This window comes from Choloepus didactylus, chromosome 6 (genome assembly GCF_015220235.1).
Source record: "Choloepus didactylus isolate mChoDid1 chromosome 6, mChoDid1.pri, whole genome shotgun sequence".
NCBI lineage: Eukaryota > Metazoa > Chordata > Mammalia > Pilosa > Megalonychidae > Choloepus > Choloepus didactylus.
Genome location: NC_051312.1, coordinates 129,388,765 through 129,408,440, shown reverse-complemented (window position 1 = coordinate 129,408,440; position 19,676 = coordinate 129,388,765). Strand labels below are relative to the sequence as shown.

The 19,676-nt window shown below is 45.2% G+C and overlaps 1 protein-coding gene and 1 pseudogene across 3 annotated transcripts in view; both read right to left on the bottom strand.

The window, feature by feature from the left end:
- The window catches only part of TTC12 (tetratricopeptide repeat domain 12), a 62,644-nt gene extending 57,896 nt beyond the window's left edge, over positions 1 to 4,748 (bottom strand). For all 3 annotated transcript variants that reach the window (XM_037841480.1, XM_037841481.1, XM_037841482.1), the window contains exons 1-2: positions 4,698 to 4,748; positions 3,106 to 3,178 (exon numbers count right to left, since the gene is read on the bottom strand). In XM_037841480.1, coding sequence (XP_037697408.1) covers positions 3,106 to 3,163 — 58 coding nt within the window. In that variant the 5' untranslated portion in view covers positions 3,164 to 3,178; positions 4,698 to 4,748. The remainder of the gene's footprint in view (positions 1 to 3,105; positions 3,179 to 4,697) is intronic.
- LOC119537302 lies at positions 4,400 to 19,095 on the bottom strand (annotated as a pseudogene).
- Positions 19,096 to 19,676: the final 581 nt, after the last annotated feature.

Here is a 19,676-nt window from a genome sequence, read left to right as displayed (position 1 = left end):
ATTTCAATTGTCCCATTACTGATGATATTTACCTTGATCACTAAATTAAGGTGATATCTGCCAGGCTTTTCCACCGTAAAGTTACTCTTTTTCCTTTTGTAATTAATACATATTTTGTGGGGAGATACTTTGACACTAGGTAAATGTCCCCATTTCTCATCGAATTTTTAACTTAAGCATTTATTAATTTATATCAGCACGGACTCATGGTTTTCTGTTTTATAGCCAAAGGTATGTCTATTTCATTACTAATTTCTTAGATTCAGTTTTTACCTTTGTTCTTCTTTTCATTTTTTCTTGTTTTCTATTTCATTAATTTCTGTTGCCTTTATTATTTCCTTTCTTTAGGCTTATTCTCTTTTTTTCAAACTTTCTGAGGTGGATGCTTTGCTCAATAATTATGTCTTTGCTTCTAAAAAAATAATTTATGACATGAATTTCCTTCTAAGCATTCCAAAAGTTCAGATTATTATTCAATTGTAAATATTTTATAATTTATAGTATGTTTTATTTTTGACCCATATGTAATTTAGAAGTGTTTAGCTTCCTGATGCAGAGGAGGAGGAGTAGGAGGTTGCTTATCTTTTTCTTATTGACTTTGAACAGTTTGTTTCTGGTCAGAAATCTGGTCTATATGACACAGGTTCTTTCGTATATGTTGCTTTGAGGTCAACTTCATTCTTTGTTTTTTAGAATGTTCCATGATTTTTGGTTTTTGAAAAGGGGAATCGGTGAATGGAGGATTTTTTATCCATTAATGTAGCTTGTTACCTGTGTTGTTCAAATCTACTAAAATTTGCTTTTTAGTTGCTTGGTATTTTAGCCTTCCACTAATGATTTGAATTTGTCCTTCCCTCCTTGCATTTCTGTCAAGTTTGGCTCTAGAGATTTAAAAAAAAAAAAAAAAATGTGTACTCTATGGCTTTTAAAGCTATATCTAATTTGCAAATTTAGAATTCTTACATCTTCCTGATGAAGCTTTCCCTTTGTCACTAACTAATGGCTACTTTAAATTATGGCCTTTGCTTTAAAACCTATTTTGTTTAATGTTAATACTCAATACCTTCTTTATTTTGGATAGTATTTGCCTGATAAATAGTTTTCCATTTTAAAAGTTTCAACTCTTCTGTGTCTTTAAGTTTAGGTGCCTGTTGTTTTATCCAATCTGACAATCTTTTCTAACTGGAGAGTTCATTTGTCTTACGATTACTGATATAGTATTTGGATTAATTTCTACTCTGTTTTATGCATTCTTTTTACCTAGACTTTTTTTTTTAAGTTTTTTTTTAATTATTCATTTTATTGAGATATATTACCACACCATGCAGTCATACAAAACAAATCGTACATTCAATTGTTCACTGCACCACCACATAGCTGTGCATCCGTCACCAAAATCAATCCCCGACACCCTTATTACCACACACACAAAAATAACAATAATAATAATTAAAGTGAAAAAGAGCAATTAAGGTAAAAAACAACACTGGGTGCCTTTGTTAGTTTGTTTTTCCTTCCCTCATTTTCCCACTCATCCATCCATAAACTAGACAAAGGGGACTGTGGTCCATATGGCTTTCCCAATCCCATTGTCACCCCTCATAAGCCACACCTTCATACAATCGTCTTCAAGACTCGTGGTCTCTGGGCTGCAGTCTGACAGTTTCAGGCATCCACCGCCAGCTACCCCAATTCACCAGAACCCAAAAAGGGCTGTCTATACTGCATGCAAGAGTGCCCACCAGAGTGACCTCCCAGCTCCCCCCGGAATCTCTCTGCCACTGAAGCTTATCGCACCTCCTTTCACATCCCCCCTTTGGTCAAGAAGACGCCCTCCATCCCACGACGCCGGGTCCAGACTCCTCCCCAGGAGTCACACTCCACATTGCCAGAGGGATTCATTCCCCCTGGCATCAGATTCCATGAAGAGGGGAGGGCAGTGACCTCATCTGCCAAGTTGGCCCAGCTAGAGAGAGAGGTGTACCTAGACTTTTTACATTTCTTTTCCCCCCTCCTTTCCTGTCTTCACTGATTTATTAACTTTCTTTGTTCTCCTTTTACCTTTTATAAGCTTAGATCTTATACTTTATTTTTCTATTCTTGTAAAGGTAACCCCTAAAATTTTTCTTTATTTGGACAATACCGATATTAAAAAAAAATTGTGGTAACATATACAACACAAATTTCCCATTTTAACCACTTTCATGTACATAACTCAACGATATGAATTACATTCACAATATTGGCTACCCTCCCCACTACCCACTGCCCAAATAGAAACTCTGTAAACTCTTACAATTTTAACAAATGTACTTGACTTATGAAAATCTAAAGTTAATCACTATTTCTACCTTCCTGCAAAATACAAATATCGCAGACTCTAATTCTAGTCACCGCCCTATCTTACTGTTGTCTTATGTGCTATGTAATTTTTGATGTCTTTCATATTTTATCCAGCCTTTCTAGACGTCTTGTAGTAGGAGGGTTTTTAGATTATTTCATCAGCAATGTTGCTAGAAATGGAAGGCCTCACTTATTTTTCAACCCACTAAAATTAGCTTTCTTTCTTCAATACTGATCCAAAATTGTTCTTGCCTAGAGGAAGAGAGAGGGGGACGCCAGCACTGTGCATCCCATGTAATTTGATGGATCCTGAGGGAAAGCCGTTTGGTTTTTGCCTCTGCATGTCAAAATACAACTGGCTCTACCTTAAAACAGAGGGGAGATCCCAGAGTGATCTACAGGAATCTTGAGTGATCTTTTCAAAGGGAACACCCAGGCTTGTTGGCAACAGGGAAACAGGAGGCCAACAGCAGCTCCTTTTGAGTGGATTCCACCCACACAAAATACAAGGAGAGCTGTCAGCCTGAATTCCAGTAAGAATAACAGCTTCTCTGATACCAATTAACAGCCGGAAAATACTGCCCCCAGGCTATAATATTACTTGCTTCTCAATATCCTTTCTATTTAATTCCAATTACATTTTTTCTTGAAACTCATAAACTTGTCAGGCAATTCAGGAACTAACTTAGAGTGATCATCTCTTTTTACTCACTCGACTGTCTAAAGCAGGATTTAATTTGTTTACGATTTACTGGTACTTACTGATTTCATCCACATTTTTAAGAAATTTTTGCAAGTCTTTCTCTTGATCCTCAGCCATTGTAGATCAGAATCCCTGAGGGAGGCAGTGTAAATGATGAAAATTAATAATAAGAAAACACTAAACAGAATTCGTCAGGCTCATTAGCCTTCTAAAACTAAGAGCCAAGTGATTATTTTTAAGATGGATTTCTGCTTATAAATGCCATGAATAGCACTCTGACTGTTGTTTAAGCCCAAGGAATACTCATTATTTGTGGAGCTATTTCTGGAAAGCTGCCAGCCCTCTCTCCACTGGGGAAACCACTCTGGAGAAACATCCCTCCAAAGCCAACATCAGTTGCTGTGATTTGGGGACCTGGTGAGGAGACTGGGAGGAGAGCCCCTGATAGGGTGCCAGGGACGAAGAAGGACATGATTGGCTAACTTTGATCATGCTGGCCTTTAGTCAGAAGCTTTGACCTAGCCTTGTGACAAATAGACAAGGGATTGGTGACAACTTGCATCTAAACGTCCATACTTGTTTAAAATATAAGCCTTTGGCTTGTTTCTGGGGCAGTGAAGAGAAGCTACAAATAGGCGGAAGGGATTAGAACTAGTCTCTTCTTTCCAGGGAGGTACTTCTAAATTTATTAACTTAGCATTGTTTTTGCTTGAAATCACAGTGGTGTATGCAGCGGCTCCCAAAGGTTCCTCCACAGACCATAAAAATCGCCTGGAAACTTGTTAAATATACAGATTCTTCATCCTTGACCCCAGTGCTTCTCAGTCAGTAAGCCTGGCATAGTTGACACGATGTGGTTTTAAACACACTCCAGGTGAGTCTGATTCACAGCTAGGTTTGGGACCCCAGTAGTACTGTAATGCACCTATAACTAGGAATTAGAAATCTGCCAGGCTTTCATCTCTGCCAGGAACAAGCTGAGTAATATCGTCTCTGATCCTCAGTGCCCTTATCTCCAATTCCCAGCTGTGCGGCCTTGGCTAAAGTCACAACCTCTCTGAACCTCAGGCTTCACCCTTACTGCGGAAATGGTAATACAAACCCCGAGGACTGAAGGACTGACCTGGGGATTAACGTAAGGCACCAGGCACGCAATGAGTGGTAAATGTGAGGCACCCTTATCTATAAAACAGGAGTGGGGACGTGTGCGTTAACCACGATCACTGAGCCTCTTTCCGGCCCAAATATCTGAAACGCCCACGGAGCTGAGGCCGAGCGAGGAACTTCCCTGAGCAGGGGCCGACGCCTATGATCCCAGGGAGGGATCTACCGGCGCACACTGCCTGCGCAGTGCTACCAACGCCAGGTGAGCGCAAGGACAGGACAACTCAAGAGGCGCCGCTGGCCGGCGACGCGCACGCGCAGCTGCCTGCTCCCCGCCCGGCACCGAGGGGCGGGGCCGACGCCATCGTTGCTCCGGCAACCGCTCCACCGCGTCCACCAGCCCCTGTGCCCACAGTGAGGGGTCCCAGCCCGCACTCCACAAAGTCCCATCTGCTGGGGCCCAAACCAGTGTCCTCTGCTCAGACCTCTGTCGGCCAGCCAGGACCAGGTCCCGGAGGAGACCCCGCGGCCACCACATTACACTGACCTGACGCCCCCGTAGTTGGACAGGAAATGGCAGCGGCAGACAGGCGCTGACTGGCCCAGTCCGGGGCGGAAAGGGGCGGAAAGGGGCGGAAAGGGGCGGGACCCGGGGGAGCCTGGGGCGGGAGTGGGCGGGGCCATGGGCGGCGGGGCGGGGCGTGAATCCTCGCTCGATCTTGCAGCCAATTCCAAGGCCCAGGAGAGGCTGGGGTGCCCGATGGGGTCTCGGGGAGGGGGAGGAGACAAAGGAGTCTCCGAGGGACCCGTACTGGTCTCTAGAGCAGCACTTAGTTTTCGCCTCCTTTACTTCTAAGGAGGGGATGGGGAGTCTCACTCCAACAGTTCAGTATCCCCGACCCACAAGTCTGAAATTCTGCAGAGCACTTGGCAGTGGCTTGGGTATGAATCCCGGTTTTACGTATTGATAAACGTGGGGCCTTGGGAGAGTTCTGTAACCTCCTTGATGCTCACTTTTCTCCTCTATAAAATGGAGAAGCGGCACTTTCTTGTAAGGTTTATGATTAAAGTGCCTGGCACCCAAGACAGTAGGGATAAGTGGCAGTTAGTATTCTGGGAATCACTGTAGGATTTAGAGCAGAATGAGATAATGAACATACTCATTCACACTCTGCAGAAATGCGCACACCCTTAAACAGATGCCAGTCTATTTTTTAAAAAAGGTGTTTTATGTGATGGATTACCAAGCATGTTTGGGGGGGAAGTCCCATCTTGAGCTTCAACTGATGTTCAGAAACATCTGGGCCTTCTTGGCAAACTTGTGGGTGCTGCATAGAAATCTGGTGGGTAGGGATGGAGGAGCCAGCCCCTGGGGATAGGACTTATCTTGAGGGAAGAGGGGTCTGGGAGGGCTGCTAGACCCAACACTGATTCAGAGTACAGCCAGGTGACTCTGTCTTATGGCCAGACCCCAGTGGAGGCATGGCTGAGCCCCACAGAGAACAGGATCTGTGTGACTGGAATCTCCACAAGGCATCGTTACACATGCAAAATGTTATTCACTCTTGTCACTACTATTATGATTAGTATGCGTTGGACCAGTGCTTCTGAACCTTGACTGTGCATAAGAATTAATTACCTGGGGATCTTGTTAAAATATGGATTCTGTTCAAAAGACCTGGGGGCCAAGATTCCACAGAGACGGCTCTCTGTGGGCTCTGGACCACACTGGTAGCAAAGTACAGACACTTTACTAGATTCTGGGGATGCAGCAGAGCAAGGTGGTACCCAGGCACCAGACTTAAGGAGTTTATCACCTAAAGGAGATAAAGGTCAATGAACAAATCATCATTTAAACTTTCACTGAGATAAGTGCTAGAAGAAGGAATAGGTGAAAAGCAAAAGTAGCAAAGGGTGCTATGAAAGGCTAGTCTGCAAATCTTGGAAATGTTCTCTGAGGAAGGGATGTTTAAGCCAAGACTATCTTTTTAAAGTCATTGTTATGTTGGGTTTTTGGTCATTCCCAGGCAAATGTAATGGTGACTGATACTGGAGGCGAGCATTCATTCAACTAACATTTCAAAAAGTTGACATCTAATTGTTTCCATCCCAAGTCCAAATAGTCCCAAATGTTGTCATACTGGCATACTCAATCTTGGTATTTTAAGTGTATCTTGTCCAATGGACTCCTCGCACCAGAGCAATTTGATATTGATGTCATTCCATTGAGAGGCATGTGAATGATGTTTTCTTTAAGGTTAGGAATTATGTTATTCCTGTTCTCAAAGTCATATATCCATTTTATACACCCTTCCAATAATATCCCAGTACAGGATATTTTAATGAACACCTTTCATTGCTCATTCCATCATACAGCTCTGCCACAGAAATATCAGCAAATGTTGTTTGGTTGCTTGCTTTGACCAGATACCATAGTAAGAGCTATGGGCACAGCCCCTGTCCTCAAGGAGCTCATAGCCCTCCAAGTCCAACTAGGAAGATAGATGCATAAACAGATTATTAGAACAGTTGATAAGTACAGTGATGGTCTGGTGCCTGAAGGGGTGGGGAGAGGAAATGGGATCAGCAAAGTTCCCATAGAAATAGGAATTTAAGTGTCCGAAGTGGTAATAGGGGTGCATGGAGCAGTGCAGACAGAGGGAAAAGGTGAACAAGGTTGGGAGGCAAGAAATATCAAGATGTGTATGAGAAAACAGAAACTTAAAGCAAGAGTGATGAGGGAGGAGCCTGGAGAGATACGTAGGGGCAAGACATCAAGGTGGGAACCCATAGGAGGGGCATTAAGCAAGAAAGTGACAAGGTCAGCAATGCAGGCAAGAGATGATGAGAGAGTTACCTGGGGCAGGAGGGACATGGGAGGGACATAAAGGTGGAAGCAGGTACTTTAGGGGCCACAGATACTTCAGCTTCAGAAGACGCTTCCACCTTGATGATCCCATACATACTTTGCTGAGACCAGCCCTTGCTCCCAAGCTCCAGGCCTATGAATCCAGCAGGATAACTAGACTATGAGTTTCTTGGGAATAGGGATTTTGTTTCATTTTGTCTTTGCATTCCCAGCATCTGGTGCTGAGTTGGAACTAAATAAAGATGTTTTGAATAAGTGAGTTAAGCTCTTGCTCTGCTTGGAGGAAGACTGAATTCTAAATTATTCTAGATGGAAAAGGAAGAAGGTTTTTTGTTTGTTTGTTTGTTTGTTTGATAGTTTCTCTGCCTCAGGCTTTTCCCAGAGAGCAAGCATTGTTACAGTTCAAAATAATTTTTAGGATAAATCTTGCACTAGACAGACTGATGGTTATAAACTCTCAAGAAGACCTAGTAAGCCCTGAATAGTCAGTCCACAAGCCCCAAAGATCCCAACTTTTTCTCCTTCCAGGCACACAGTTGGATCTCACTTCCCTACTTCTTGAAGTTAGGTGTGGCCAGGTGACTTGCTTGGAAGGCTGGGAGGAAGTGAAGTAGACAGACGCCTTTTAAAGGCAGCATGCGATTCACCCTACGTACCCCTTCCCTCTGCCCCAGCAACAGAAGGTGGAGGCTCTGTCAGCTCAACTCCCTGAGGACACATCACTCAAGGAGCAAGAGACCTTTTTGTTCTAGCCCACAAAGATTTGAGCTTGTTTGTAACCACAGAATAACACAGCCCATCAGGTGATCATCACTTGCTACAGCTGCAAAAGCTAGAGACCTGGGGCACTGGCATATGTAGATCACAAACCTTGAAATTTACATTCTAAGTTTCAGTGGTTTTGCTTTTTCATGCATATTCAAATGTGTAGAGAAAAACAGACTTGAAACAGTGACTTGCATGGCAAATATATATCACCTCAGGAGCCTTTATGAATCATAATTTCACAACTGCTGCTGCTGCCAACCTGAGTCCCTTGTGTGCGTCTTAAGCTTTTCTATTTCTTTACGTCCTCACTAAAAACCAGAGAACATTTTGGTCACTTTCCACTGTGTAATAAATCTGAGACTTGGAGATTATTACAAGCCAGCTCTCCTCCCTTTTACTCTCTCTCATTTGTTTAAACAATCCTTGCCCTTTGCCTTTTCTCACTAATCATACTTCTTGAACTTAAGAGACATAAAGAAGAAAAAGCCATTTTCCCATGAGGAATAAAGGGGCCCTACCTTTGCCTGCTGGAAGTAAAGGATGTGGACAGGGTGGGCCTGGAGCCCCACTGGATAAAACCCCTCTCCACGGATGCTGGGGCTGCAACTCATTGGATAACTTTGGCTTCAAGACTTTTAGAGGGAGGAAGCTGAAGGGCTTCAGCACTGCCTCTCCATCCCTAAAGAAAATACAAAAATCACGTTTGATTTCTCCCACAATGTATGTCCTTTCATTAAAAATGAACAAACAAAGAAAAAGCTGAAATTCTCTCCTATTGTATTACCTGACAACTCTTGCTCTTTCAGTTCCCGCTTTCCTATAGATGAAGGAATAATTTCAGGATCCAGTCACAGATTTAATCTGTAGGTCCATAAGAGGCAAGAGCTTCCTTGGGATGGCTGTGCTGAATCAATGACACTGTGGTTAACAACAAAAATAACAGTAATGATAGTAACTTACCCTTGCTGAGCCACTACATGCCATTCTCATTCTTTTATTTGTGGTCGTAGATTGAGCTTTGCACCTCAGAAAAACATGTTCATAGCCTTAATCCATTTCTGTGGGTGTGAACCCGTAAATAGAAGCTTTTGAAGATGTTATTTTTAGTTAAGGTGTGGTCAACTAAATCAGATGGCCCTTAATCCTATTAGTGGAAATTTAGAGAGAAAGCCACGGGAGAAGCAGGAAGCTGGAAGTAAAGGAACCTGGAAGAGAAAGGAGAGGACATTGCCATGTGACGGGAAAGCCAAGGAACCCAAGGATTGCCGACTAGCCAGAACTCCACCAACCCCAGGAGGAAGCAAGCCTTCCAGACTCCAAAACCATGGACCATAAATTCCTGTTGTTAAGCCAATCTATTATGTGGTCTCCGTTATCGCAGCTGGTAAACTAAGACACACGTATTATCTAACTTGCATCTCATAACGCCTGCAAGATCTTCTCATTCCCATTTCATGGACAAGAAAATACTGTCAGGAAAGTTAAGTGACTTGCCAGAGGCTGAGCCAAGATGTGACCTCCAGTCAGACTGCCCCCCAGCCTGCCCTACCTCACGTCATGCCCTGTCCCACATGTATCATCACCCCTCCCAGGGGAGCTCTGCTGTAAACGCCTATGGTGCTGAGCATCCCGGGAGCCTCTGGTCCTCCTTGGACTGGTAGATGTATAGCCCTCCAGGCAGGCTGCTGTGTTCTTCATGGGCTGGTCTAGCCTTCCAAAGGCGATGGATGTGTCCTTCCAGAGGGGCATGTCTATTAAGAAGGCAGGGTGATTCCAGCAATGTCCTTCTTTAGAGCTTGTACCAGTTTGTATACATATTATGCCCCCCCCCACCAGAAAAAGCCATATTCTTTAATGCAATCTTGTATGGTGTTGATTAGATTGTAATTCTTGGATTGAATGTTTCCATGGAGATGTGACCCACCCAACTGTGGGTAATGACTCTGATTGGATAATTTTCATAGAGGTGTGGCCCTGCCCATTCAGTGTGGACCTTGATTAGGTTACTGGAGCACTATATAAGCTCAGACAGGAGCGAGCTTGCTACAGCCAAGAGGGACACTTTGAAGAATGCACAGGAGCTGAGAGAGGAGCTGCAGCTTACAGAGACATTTTGGAGATGGCCTTTGAAAGCAGACTCTTCCTCCAGAGAAGCTAAGAGAGGACAAAAGCCCCAAGAGCAACTGAGAGTGACAATTTGGAGAGAAGCTGAAGCCTAGAGAGGAACATCCTTGGAGAAAGCCATTTTGAAACCAGAATTTTGGAGCAGACGCCAGTCACGTGCCTTCCCAGCTAACAGTGGTTTTCCGGACACCATTGGCCATCCTCCAGTGAAGGTACCCGATTGCTGATGTGTCACCTTGGACACTTTATGGCCTTAAGACTGTAACTTTGTGACCAAGTAAACCCCCTTTATAAAAGCCAATCCATTTCTGGTGTTTTGTGAAAAGGCACCATTAGCAAACTGTGTCAGAGCTTTTCCATGGATCAGGGAGGTCTCCACCTGAAAAATGGGAAGTTGGGCAGTGGATGCCAGGTGGAAACCGTGCTAGTGCAGCTCTGCCAAATGTGGAGCAGCACTGCCCCCATGTGGGCAGGCGGGGTACGCCTCTGGCCGAGAAAGGCAGGGACCACATAAGCGTTTATTCCTTAGTGGATTTATGTAATATTTATTGACCCCCTACTATGTGTCACATATTTGGCAAAGCCCCTCCTATTACTCCCGTACTGTGGCTGCTGCTGAGGTTGCTTGTGTCTGCAGCATCTCATGTGAGAAGGGCAGTGAAGGCATTTCCTTTTTGGGGTCTGTGGACCACACTAGCAGCTCATTTTCTATGGGTATGGGGTGATGGGGGTGGGTTTGGTGTATGTGTGGGTGGGTGGGCAGGACTAAAATTGGCCTAAGGCTTCAGTAATCACAAACCTTTTTTTTCTCTAGACTTGGGATTTCTCTAGCAGAACAACTCCCTTAAAGCTTTTTTTTTTAAAAGGTAAGTTATTTATTTAAGCCATCTCCTGTAGGATATCAGAGCTTCTGCAGAGTGAAGTGTGTCAGGGAATGGCCCAGAATGGGGTGGAGGGTGTTCCTGCAGAGGAGTGGCCTGGCGTGGGGTGTTAAATTCCAGGTGGGGTAGGAGGGCAGCTATGTGGAGAAGTTGCCGAGAATGGGGGTTGGTGCAGGAGAAGGGAGAGGAAAGTATGTGCAAGTGTGTATGTGTGTGTGTGTGTGTGTGTGTGTGTGTGTGTAGTGGGGGGTGGCTGCAGAGGGTGGGGTGGAGTTTGTTTAGTGCAGGGTGATCTACGCGAGAAATTGCTCAAATTGGTAAATATATTAAGAATATAGAAAGCCAGTTTCTCACTCTCAGAGAAGATTGTGAATATGAGAAGGGAACAAACATCCTACGGTGTTGGAGTAGAATGGGAAATTTCAGCATGAATATAGACACATGCAGAAACACATTTGGGTGTAAATATAGTGCACGTGTGTGTATGTCCCAAGAAGGACCCCAGCAGCAATCAGCATCTCCCCTGTAGATCTTGAAACCAGGCATTGGCTCAAGGAGAAATGGCTGTCCCTGGGGCTTGGGTAGAGAAAGTACAAGTTGAGCTTGGGACATCTGCAGCCAGAAAGTAACAAAGTGCTCAAAGAACAACGGGGTCATGTGAAAAAGATGCAGAAGCCGGCTGGAGTGGGCTTTCACTGAGTGGCCAGATCAGGGGCAATTTGAGCATCAAAATAAATAATGAGAGTAATGGATTAAAACCCACTGACCAAAGTGGGAAATTATTAGTCTATATTGACATTGAAAATTTGATGAGGCATGGGTTATTTATGAAGCTCTAAAATGCCTCTCCGCATAGTCAGCCCTCCATCGATGGTAGTTATGACAACGATAAACAGATATTAATTACAAGGGAGAGAAGATTACAGTGGATAGTCAAATGATCAGAGTGGACATCAGAAAAATTAGAAATGTGTGGCACTTTGTAGGATGCAATGAGAAAACCTTTGTACTATTATTGTCAAACACCCATTGCCTGAAATGAATTATGAAAAATTTCAGACCAGCCAAAATCAAGGGGTCTTCTACAAAACAAATGGCCCACACTCTTCAAAAAATGTCAACATCATGACAAACAAAAAATTGCCCATCTTCTAGATCAAAGGAGACTAGAAGTTCATGAAACTAAATGAAATATGTGTTTCTAGAATAATATATTTTCCTTTCATGTTAAAGGTCACTGGTGGGACAGCTGGGGCAATTTGAATGACTGCAGATTAAATAATTTTGTATCACCAAAAGAGAAATAGAGTTGAATTTGCAGATTACAGCATTTTATTTGGGACACCAAGTTTTGCTGCAGCAAGGAAGCTGAATCACTTGCAAAAATGCAAGCAGCTTCATGCTTCTAGGGATGGAAAATGATTTTTATACACATAAAAGAAAGTTAGACTCTTCTTGATTGGCCAGGGTTTGTCTGTTTTATAGGAGCCAGTTTAGGGCAGGTGGGCTTTATTTTGTATTGAGTCAAATGTAATGAACAAGGACTTGATTAGCTGTTTGGGTTGGCCACCTTGATGGGGATTTCAAATTTCAAATGATATCAAGAGCAAATTCAAGAGGAAGTTCAAAGAGGAAGTAGGGCATGGGTTTATGGGCTCTGAATGGTCTCCAGGGCTTTCTCCACAAAGTTTTATCAGTATGAATGTTAATTTCGTATTTGATTTGATTTGTACTGTGGTAATGTAGGGGAATATCCTTGATTGTGGAAAATACTAAAATATTAGCAGGTGATGGGGCATCACAACAGAAACTTACTTTCAGTGGTTCAGGAAAAAGAAAGTTCTTTGTACTGTACTTGCCACTTTTCTGTGAGTTTTGCATTGGGATTGGGAGGACCTACAAAATGTTGTGGCCATTTTTTTTTTCAACCTACCATAATATCCAACATAGAACTCTTGCTTCCAACCCGAGAGATGCTCCTTCCTATCTCAGTAAATGGCTCCAAACCTCCACCCTCTTGCTTATGGAAAAGGTCTAGGATCATCCTGATTCCTCTCTTTCTGTCAAACCCTCCATCCGATCCACTAGTAAGCCCTATTATGTCTATGTTATGGATTTAATTGTGCCTCCTGCCCCCCCAACCCCCCACCCCCAAAAGAAAGAGATATGTTGAAGTCCTAATCCCCACCAACTCAGATTGTGGTCTTAATGAAGAATAAAGTCATTACAGATGGAAGAGACAAGTTAAAATGAGGTCATACTGGAGTAGGGCGAGCTCTTAAACCAATATGACTGGGGTCCCTTACAAGAAGAGGACATTAGGACACATGGAGCCAGAAAGAGAAAGAAGACAGCCAGGTGATGCAGGCAGAGAACACCACGGATTGCCAGCAAACTACTGCCAGAAACCAGGACAGAAGCATGGAACAGATTCTTCCCTGCAGAGTCCAAAGGAAGCACGGCCCCTCCAACGCCTTAATTTCAGACGTCTGCCCTCCAGAGCCATGAGACAATAAGTTTCTGTTGTTTTAAAGCACCCAGTTTATGGCATCCAGTTTAAGAAACTAGGACACACTCCCCTGAAGACCTCGGCACGGCCTACAGTGCATTGCTGCTCCTGCCTTCCTAAAGTAAGCACCACTTCCCTGGGACTGTGAAGGAGAAGTTCGTGGAGAGATCCACGTGAAGCTGTTACCTGCGTGTGTTCTGCAGCCACGTCTGGCAGGGGCCCAAGGTCACGAGTGAGGACACTGATGGCCAGCTGGGCTCGGAGTGGAGGAGAGCAAAACCAAGCTGGAACCGACTGTGCACCTCTGCCTTCGTCCACTGCTGCACCCAACTTCACGAAGACCTTAAGAGGGTGATGGACACAGCCTCGTCCACCTTCAGCCCTCAATATGCTCTCCTTGTGGCCAATTCTAATTGTAACCATAGAAAGAAGGGGGTTCTGGGAAATGTAGTTCCCGGTTTAACCAGGCTGCCTGAGCCCAGGCCATCCCCGCATTCCCTGAGGACCCAGCCTACAGTGGCCATCTGATGGCACTCTATCACAGCGCCCCTTCTGGTTCTCTGCCTGGCACTCTCCTCTAATGCATCCACTGTGGCATTCCCCGCCGGAAAGTTAGCCCAGAGAGCTCGGGTCTTGTCTGTCTTCTTGCTCGTTGTGTCTCCAGTGCCTAGAGCAGGGAGTGGCACGTGGTGTTGAATAAATGCACCCCCCCAGCACTTGACTTCAATGATTCTCTATGTCTGGATCTTTTAGTTGCAACACCCTATTTCTACTTACTAATTTCTTTTATTAGATAGGAATTAATAGGGTTATTTTGGTTTCAAGAAAAAAAAAATCCCACTCAAAGTGACTTGAGAGAAAGGGAGGATATACTGGTTCATGGAATTGAGAAGTCCAGCGAGGTCCAGTTCCGAGGCGCCAATGCCTTTGGGATCGTTTCTGCTTTCTGTGTGTTGGTTTCAATTTCAGGTCGCCTTTCTCCTCTGAGTGGCGCCTGGGAGCTAGAAACTCCTCGTGACTGTCAGAGAGCTTAGAGCTTCTTTTTGCCCATAGTTTCAATAAAAGTCATAGGCGTAGAAGGGGGATTCCTAAAGGAAAAGGGAGGTGCTGTCGGGAGAAGAAAGGAAAATGGATGCTGGCTGGGCAGATACGTTTGTTCACAACAGATTTGTTGTGAAGGGCAGGAGGTGATATTTTAAAGTGCCATGCACACAGTGAGCCCCCAATTAATGATACAATAATTAATGCAACAATAATTATCATTTTAATCAGTACTGCATGAAGGCATTTTGTACACTGTAGGGTACCAAACCCATGTTAGGTATTATTATCTCTTTAAGAGTTCAGCTGACACAGACAGCTGGACTCAGGAGCAAAAAGGAGGAGAAAGGCTGCTTTCCTAGGCATCAGGGGTGGGTGGGATGGGTGGGGGTAGGGATGGGGGTGGGGTGGATGGAGGCGGGATGTCTGGATGGCCAGGATGGAGGTCAAGTCTGGTCCTCCTCTAGTTCTCAATTCAGCCACTGGGTGGCAGCCTTAGCCCACTGTGTGTCCTTCCCAGCCAGGTCCTGGCCTGCCAAGCCCGCTGGCCTGGGTTTTCTGGTGAGCCTCAGGGTCCCTGCCCCGCCCCCCCCCCCGCCCAGGTCTCTTGTCTGGGACTCTCTCTTAGGCTGGAAATGGTGGAGTGGGGGTGAGGTGGGACAGACAGATGCATGCAGAGGACTTCAATGGTCTGTTGCAGGTGGGGGCAGGGAAGATTTTGTGAGTCTGGGGCATCCGGGACGTTGCAGGATTGGCAAGAGGCTGGATGGGTATTTGGTGAGCAGTCTGGGCAAGGGACCCGGTGGGCATTTGCCCTGCTCTGACTGCCCAACACTAGCTGAGCACCCTTGTTCTATTTAGGGATTTCCAGCTTCTGAGTTCTGCCTCCCCAAAGTGGAAGCCCAAGAACTCCATTCTCCAGGCTTCTTTGTAGCTCTGGGCAGAGGTGCAACCCAGCATCCTGGGAGCAGGTTCTGGACGCGGGACTTCATTCTGAAGGGGAGAGCAACTTGCCGAGAGAGGTTCTTCCTGGACCCATTTTTCTGGCAAAGATGGCAGAGGCATCTGGCTTTCTCTTGGAGGCAGGGTGGTAACAGCTGGAAGGTCAGGCTCCTGACCCAGCGTTGGCATCACTGGAAGGGCAGTGGGCAGTGGCTTCTTCCTTCTCAGCCAGCAGTGCTATGGGCAATGCTTTTGGAAGCTTGGCTCTCCCATGATTGTGTGAACCACCAATATTCTTTTTTTTTTTTTTTTTTTTTTTGGATACAAGACCTTATGTTTTTTTCAGACAAAGAGAGAACAAGAGAAAGGGAAAGACAGAAAATGGTCAGAAGCACAACACATAAGAATTTTAAAGCACCTTACATTCTGCCCTAATGGCAGCGTAATTAATAGGAACAAACGGCCTTCTTGCTGCCTGCCACAGCTGGAGGGTATTTCTGCAGACCAGGCGAGCACATTTTGTGAAATATGTAGTGTGAAGGAAGAAAGCCTGAAGGGTCCTCACGGCAGACTTTGGAGCTGGTGTTTCATCTGGCATCTCCTGCACGGCCAGGCCGGACATGTGACTTCTGACTGGGGCATCCTCTGTGGTGGGGCTGGGAGACAGCTTTTCTTCTTCTGACTGGGTGGGTATTTTTGGGCTCCATATCTCTTCAACTCTAGCCAATAAGCTGCATGTAATCTACACTGCATGTTAGGTGGGCTCCAAGGACACCACTGACGAGATGGGGTAGCACAGCAGCTCTCACAGGCTCGCCCTACGGGGATTCTGGGGCTGGAATGTGGTCCCCACGGCTCCATTCACAGTGCAGGCAGTTGCTGGAGGACATCTGCTTGGGATTTGGTTTGCTGTTGGGATGTATACTAGTTTCAGTTTGCTCTTAGCTTCTGCTGCTTTTAGATGTTTCTGTTGCACATACTATGCCAGTAGTTTTCCACATGTAATAATATTCAATGATGCTGGTCAATGACTTGCAGGGGAGAAAGTCTTGATGTATATTGTTGAAGTCTTTGCCATATTTTTCCTGTGCCTCTTCAAGTCAACTTGTTTCTGAGGCTGACCATTCTTCCATCTCTGCATAAAAGAGGTCCTCCAAATGGTTCTAAAACATGAATGGCACTACTCAGACCATAGCTGTGTCTCCACAACGTATCCATAGCATGAAGCAGGGTGATGTCTCGGAGGCTGCAGCTGCACTTGTGTGCACACTAGGCTGCCTCAAAGAACCAGGGCAGGCAAGGGCTACAACTAAAAACGGGTCAATCTGTCCATCTGTAAGTGGGCTATTTGGATCCCAAACTTTCACTTCTGTGCCGGTTTGAGTGTATTGTGTCCCCCAAATGCCATTATCTTTGTAGTCTTGTGTGGGGCAGAAGTTTTGGTGCTGGTTGGATTTGCTTGGAGTGTGCCCCACCCAGCTGTCGGTGATAATTTTGATGAGATGTTCTCATGGAGGCTTGGCCCCACCCATTCGGGGTGGGCCTTGATCGGTGGAGCTATATAAATGAGCTGACTCAAAGAGAGAAAAGAGAGTGCAGCTGGGAGTGATGTTTTGAAGAGAAGCAAGCTTGCTGGAGAGGAACGTCCTGGGAGAAAGCCGTTTTGAGGCCGGAGCTTTGGAGCAGATGCCAGCTGCCTTCCTAGCTAACAGAGGTTTTCCGGAGGCCATTGGCCATCCTCCGGTGAGGGTACCCGATTGCTGATGTGTTGCCTTGGACGCTTTGTGGCCTTAAGACTGTAACTGTGTAGCGAAATAAATCCCCGTTTTATAAAAGCCAATCCATCTCTGGTGTTTTGCATTCTGCAGCATTAGCAAACTAGGACAGATTTTGGTACCAGAGAAGTGGGGTGCTTTTGCTGCTGAGTTTGCAAATACCAAACATGTTGGAACGGCTTTTTAAATGGATAAGGGGGAATTTCTGGAAGAGTTGTGAGGAGCTTGATAGAAAAGGCCAAAACTGCTTTAAAGAGACTGTTTGTGGAAATATGGACTCTAAAGAAGAATTGTGAGGAGCTTGATAGAAAAGGCCCTTGGGAATGGAAAGGGTGAGTTTGCCCTGGAGGTCGAGGGCGGGCTTTCCGCCTCGATGCTCTGGAAGAGTTTTGCCACCTCAGGTCCCAAAGAGGGTGGAGCACATTTCCAGGGAATTGGGGAGAGCCTGGCTGCCACCACACTGTTCTGAAGGGGTTGAGCATGTGACCCGGAGATGGAAGGGAATCCGGGAGCTGCCCCGATGTTTGAGGAGGGTGGGGCCGAGAAGGTGGTCTCCCCAATGTGTGGAAATGTTGGAGCACTCACCTAAGTGTTTGGAGAGGAACGGGCTGCAGAAAAGGCCCTTGGGAAGGGTTAGGCTCCCACTCTCTCAAGCCCCAAGGATGCAACATTGTTCTGTAAATGACTCTCGGACTTTGAAATCTAATGGACTTTGTCCTGTGGGTTTTAGGAACTGTTTTGCTCCTGTTAACCCTGTTTTCCTTACTGTTTCTCCTTATGGCAATGTAAATGTTTATCCTATGAATGTCTCTCCTTTGTATATTGGAAGCACATAACTTGTTCTAGGTTCACAGATCCACAGCTAGAGGGGAATTATGCCTTAGAACTGACCAAGCCTAAACTTATTTTGATGGGATTTTGTACTTAACTTTTGTTACTGAAATGATTTAAGTTTTTGTGATAAATGAATGTATTTTGTATTTGGAAAGATAATGCCATTTTGGGTTCCAGGGGGTGGAATGTGCCGGTTTGAGTGTATTGTGTCCCCCAAATGCCATTATCTTTGTAGTCTTGTGTGGGGCAGAAGTTTTGGTGCTGGTTGGATTTGCTTGGAGTGTGCCCCACCCAGCTGTCGGTGATAATTTTGATGAGATGTTCTCATGGAGGCTTGGCCCCACCCATTCGGGGTGGGCCTTGATCGGTGGAGCTATATAAATGAGCTGACTCAAAGAGAGAAAAGAGAGTGCAGCTGGGAGTAATGTTTTGAAGAGAAGCAAGCTTGCTGGAGAGGAACGTCCTGGGAGAAAGCCGTTTTGAGGCCGGAGCTTTGGAGCAGATGCCAGCTGCCTTCCTAGCTAACAGAGGTTTTCCGGAGGCCATTGGCCATCCTCCGGTGAGGGTACCCGATTGCTGATGTGTTGCCTTGGACGCTTTGTGGCCTTAAGACTGTAACTGTGTAGCGAAATAAATCCCCGTTTTATAAAAGCCAATCCATCTCTGGTGTTTTGCATTCTGCAGCATTAGCAAACTAGGACAACTTCCCATGTTAACTCTTCCCTGTCATCTGACTCTCCTAAGAACATTTCTGGGAGGTCTGCTTGATATCTAGGTCCCACTCTGATTTCACCTTTTTCAGCTAATAGTGTCTTCACTGAGGGGTCATAAACCAATGAGTAGAAAAACATCTCCTCCTTATCAAGATGTGACAGTACTGACTACATCTCATTCAGAAGGGCAGCAGTGCATTTTTCCCTGATACGCGGTGCAGGCAGAGATTCACTCTGGCGTGACAAATAAAGATCCTCGTGTTTTAACCAATGTTTCTGTTTATCGGTCAAGTTGGCCTTGGTTATCGTTTCTGATTCTTCTTCAATGTCTTTAGCATGCTTGTCCACAAGCATTATAAGTGTGTTGGAAATATCTTGTCTTCTATAAAAGCATGCTACTTTTGCTTCCATGTTGCCACTTGTAGTCTTGTGGAGTTCTATCCTTCTGATTAGGTACGGGTTGCTGGCAGAATTCTCAATGTAGATATAATTTTATTTCTCTCTTCTGCAGAAGGCTGGGAAGGAGGCAGATGTTCAGGCAGAACTCAACTCCCCACCTCTGGCTGCAGTTCCCTGGCCCCAATAAGCCCCTTTTTTGGGGGGCTCCAACCCAGTACATTTGGCCACCATATCTACCTGCCTGCCCATGAACCCAGTATTCTTTTAATAAACTCCTTTTTTGGTTTAATCAGCCAGAATTAGCTTCTGTTGCTTGCAGCTTAGAATCCTAACTAATATAAGTACTAATCCTAATTTATCACATGCCAAGTGCTAGGCTTCTTTAAATTCTCAAAAACTCCATGAGGCAGGAATCTTCATTTTGTAGATGGGGCAAACATACTCAGTGAGGTTAGGTACTTTTGCCATGATCACACAGCACAGAAGCACCAGAGTCTAGATCCCAGCACAAGACATGCTCTTTCTGGAGTCTATGATCTTTCTGGTGTGCTGGGCTCTGATTCCATTGGGGGAGGAACGGTGCCGGGCAAACTCATTATGGTACCCCCATGGGCCAGCACACTACCTGATACATAGTAGGTGCTCAATAAACATTTGACCTGAATAAATAC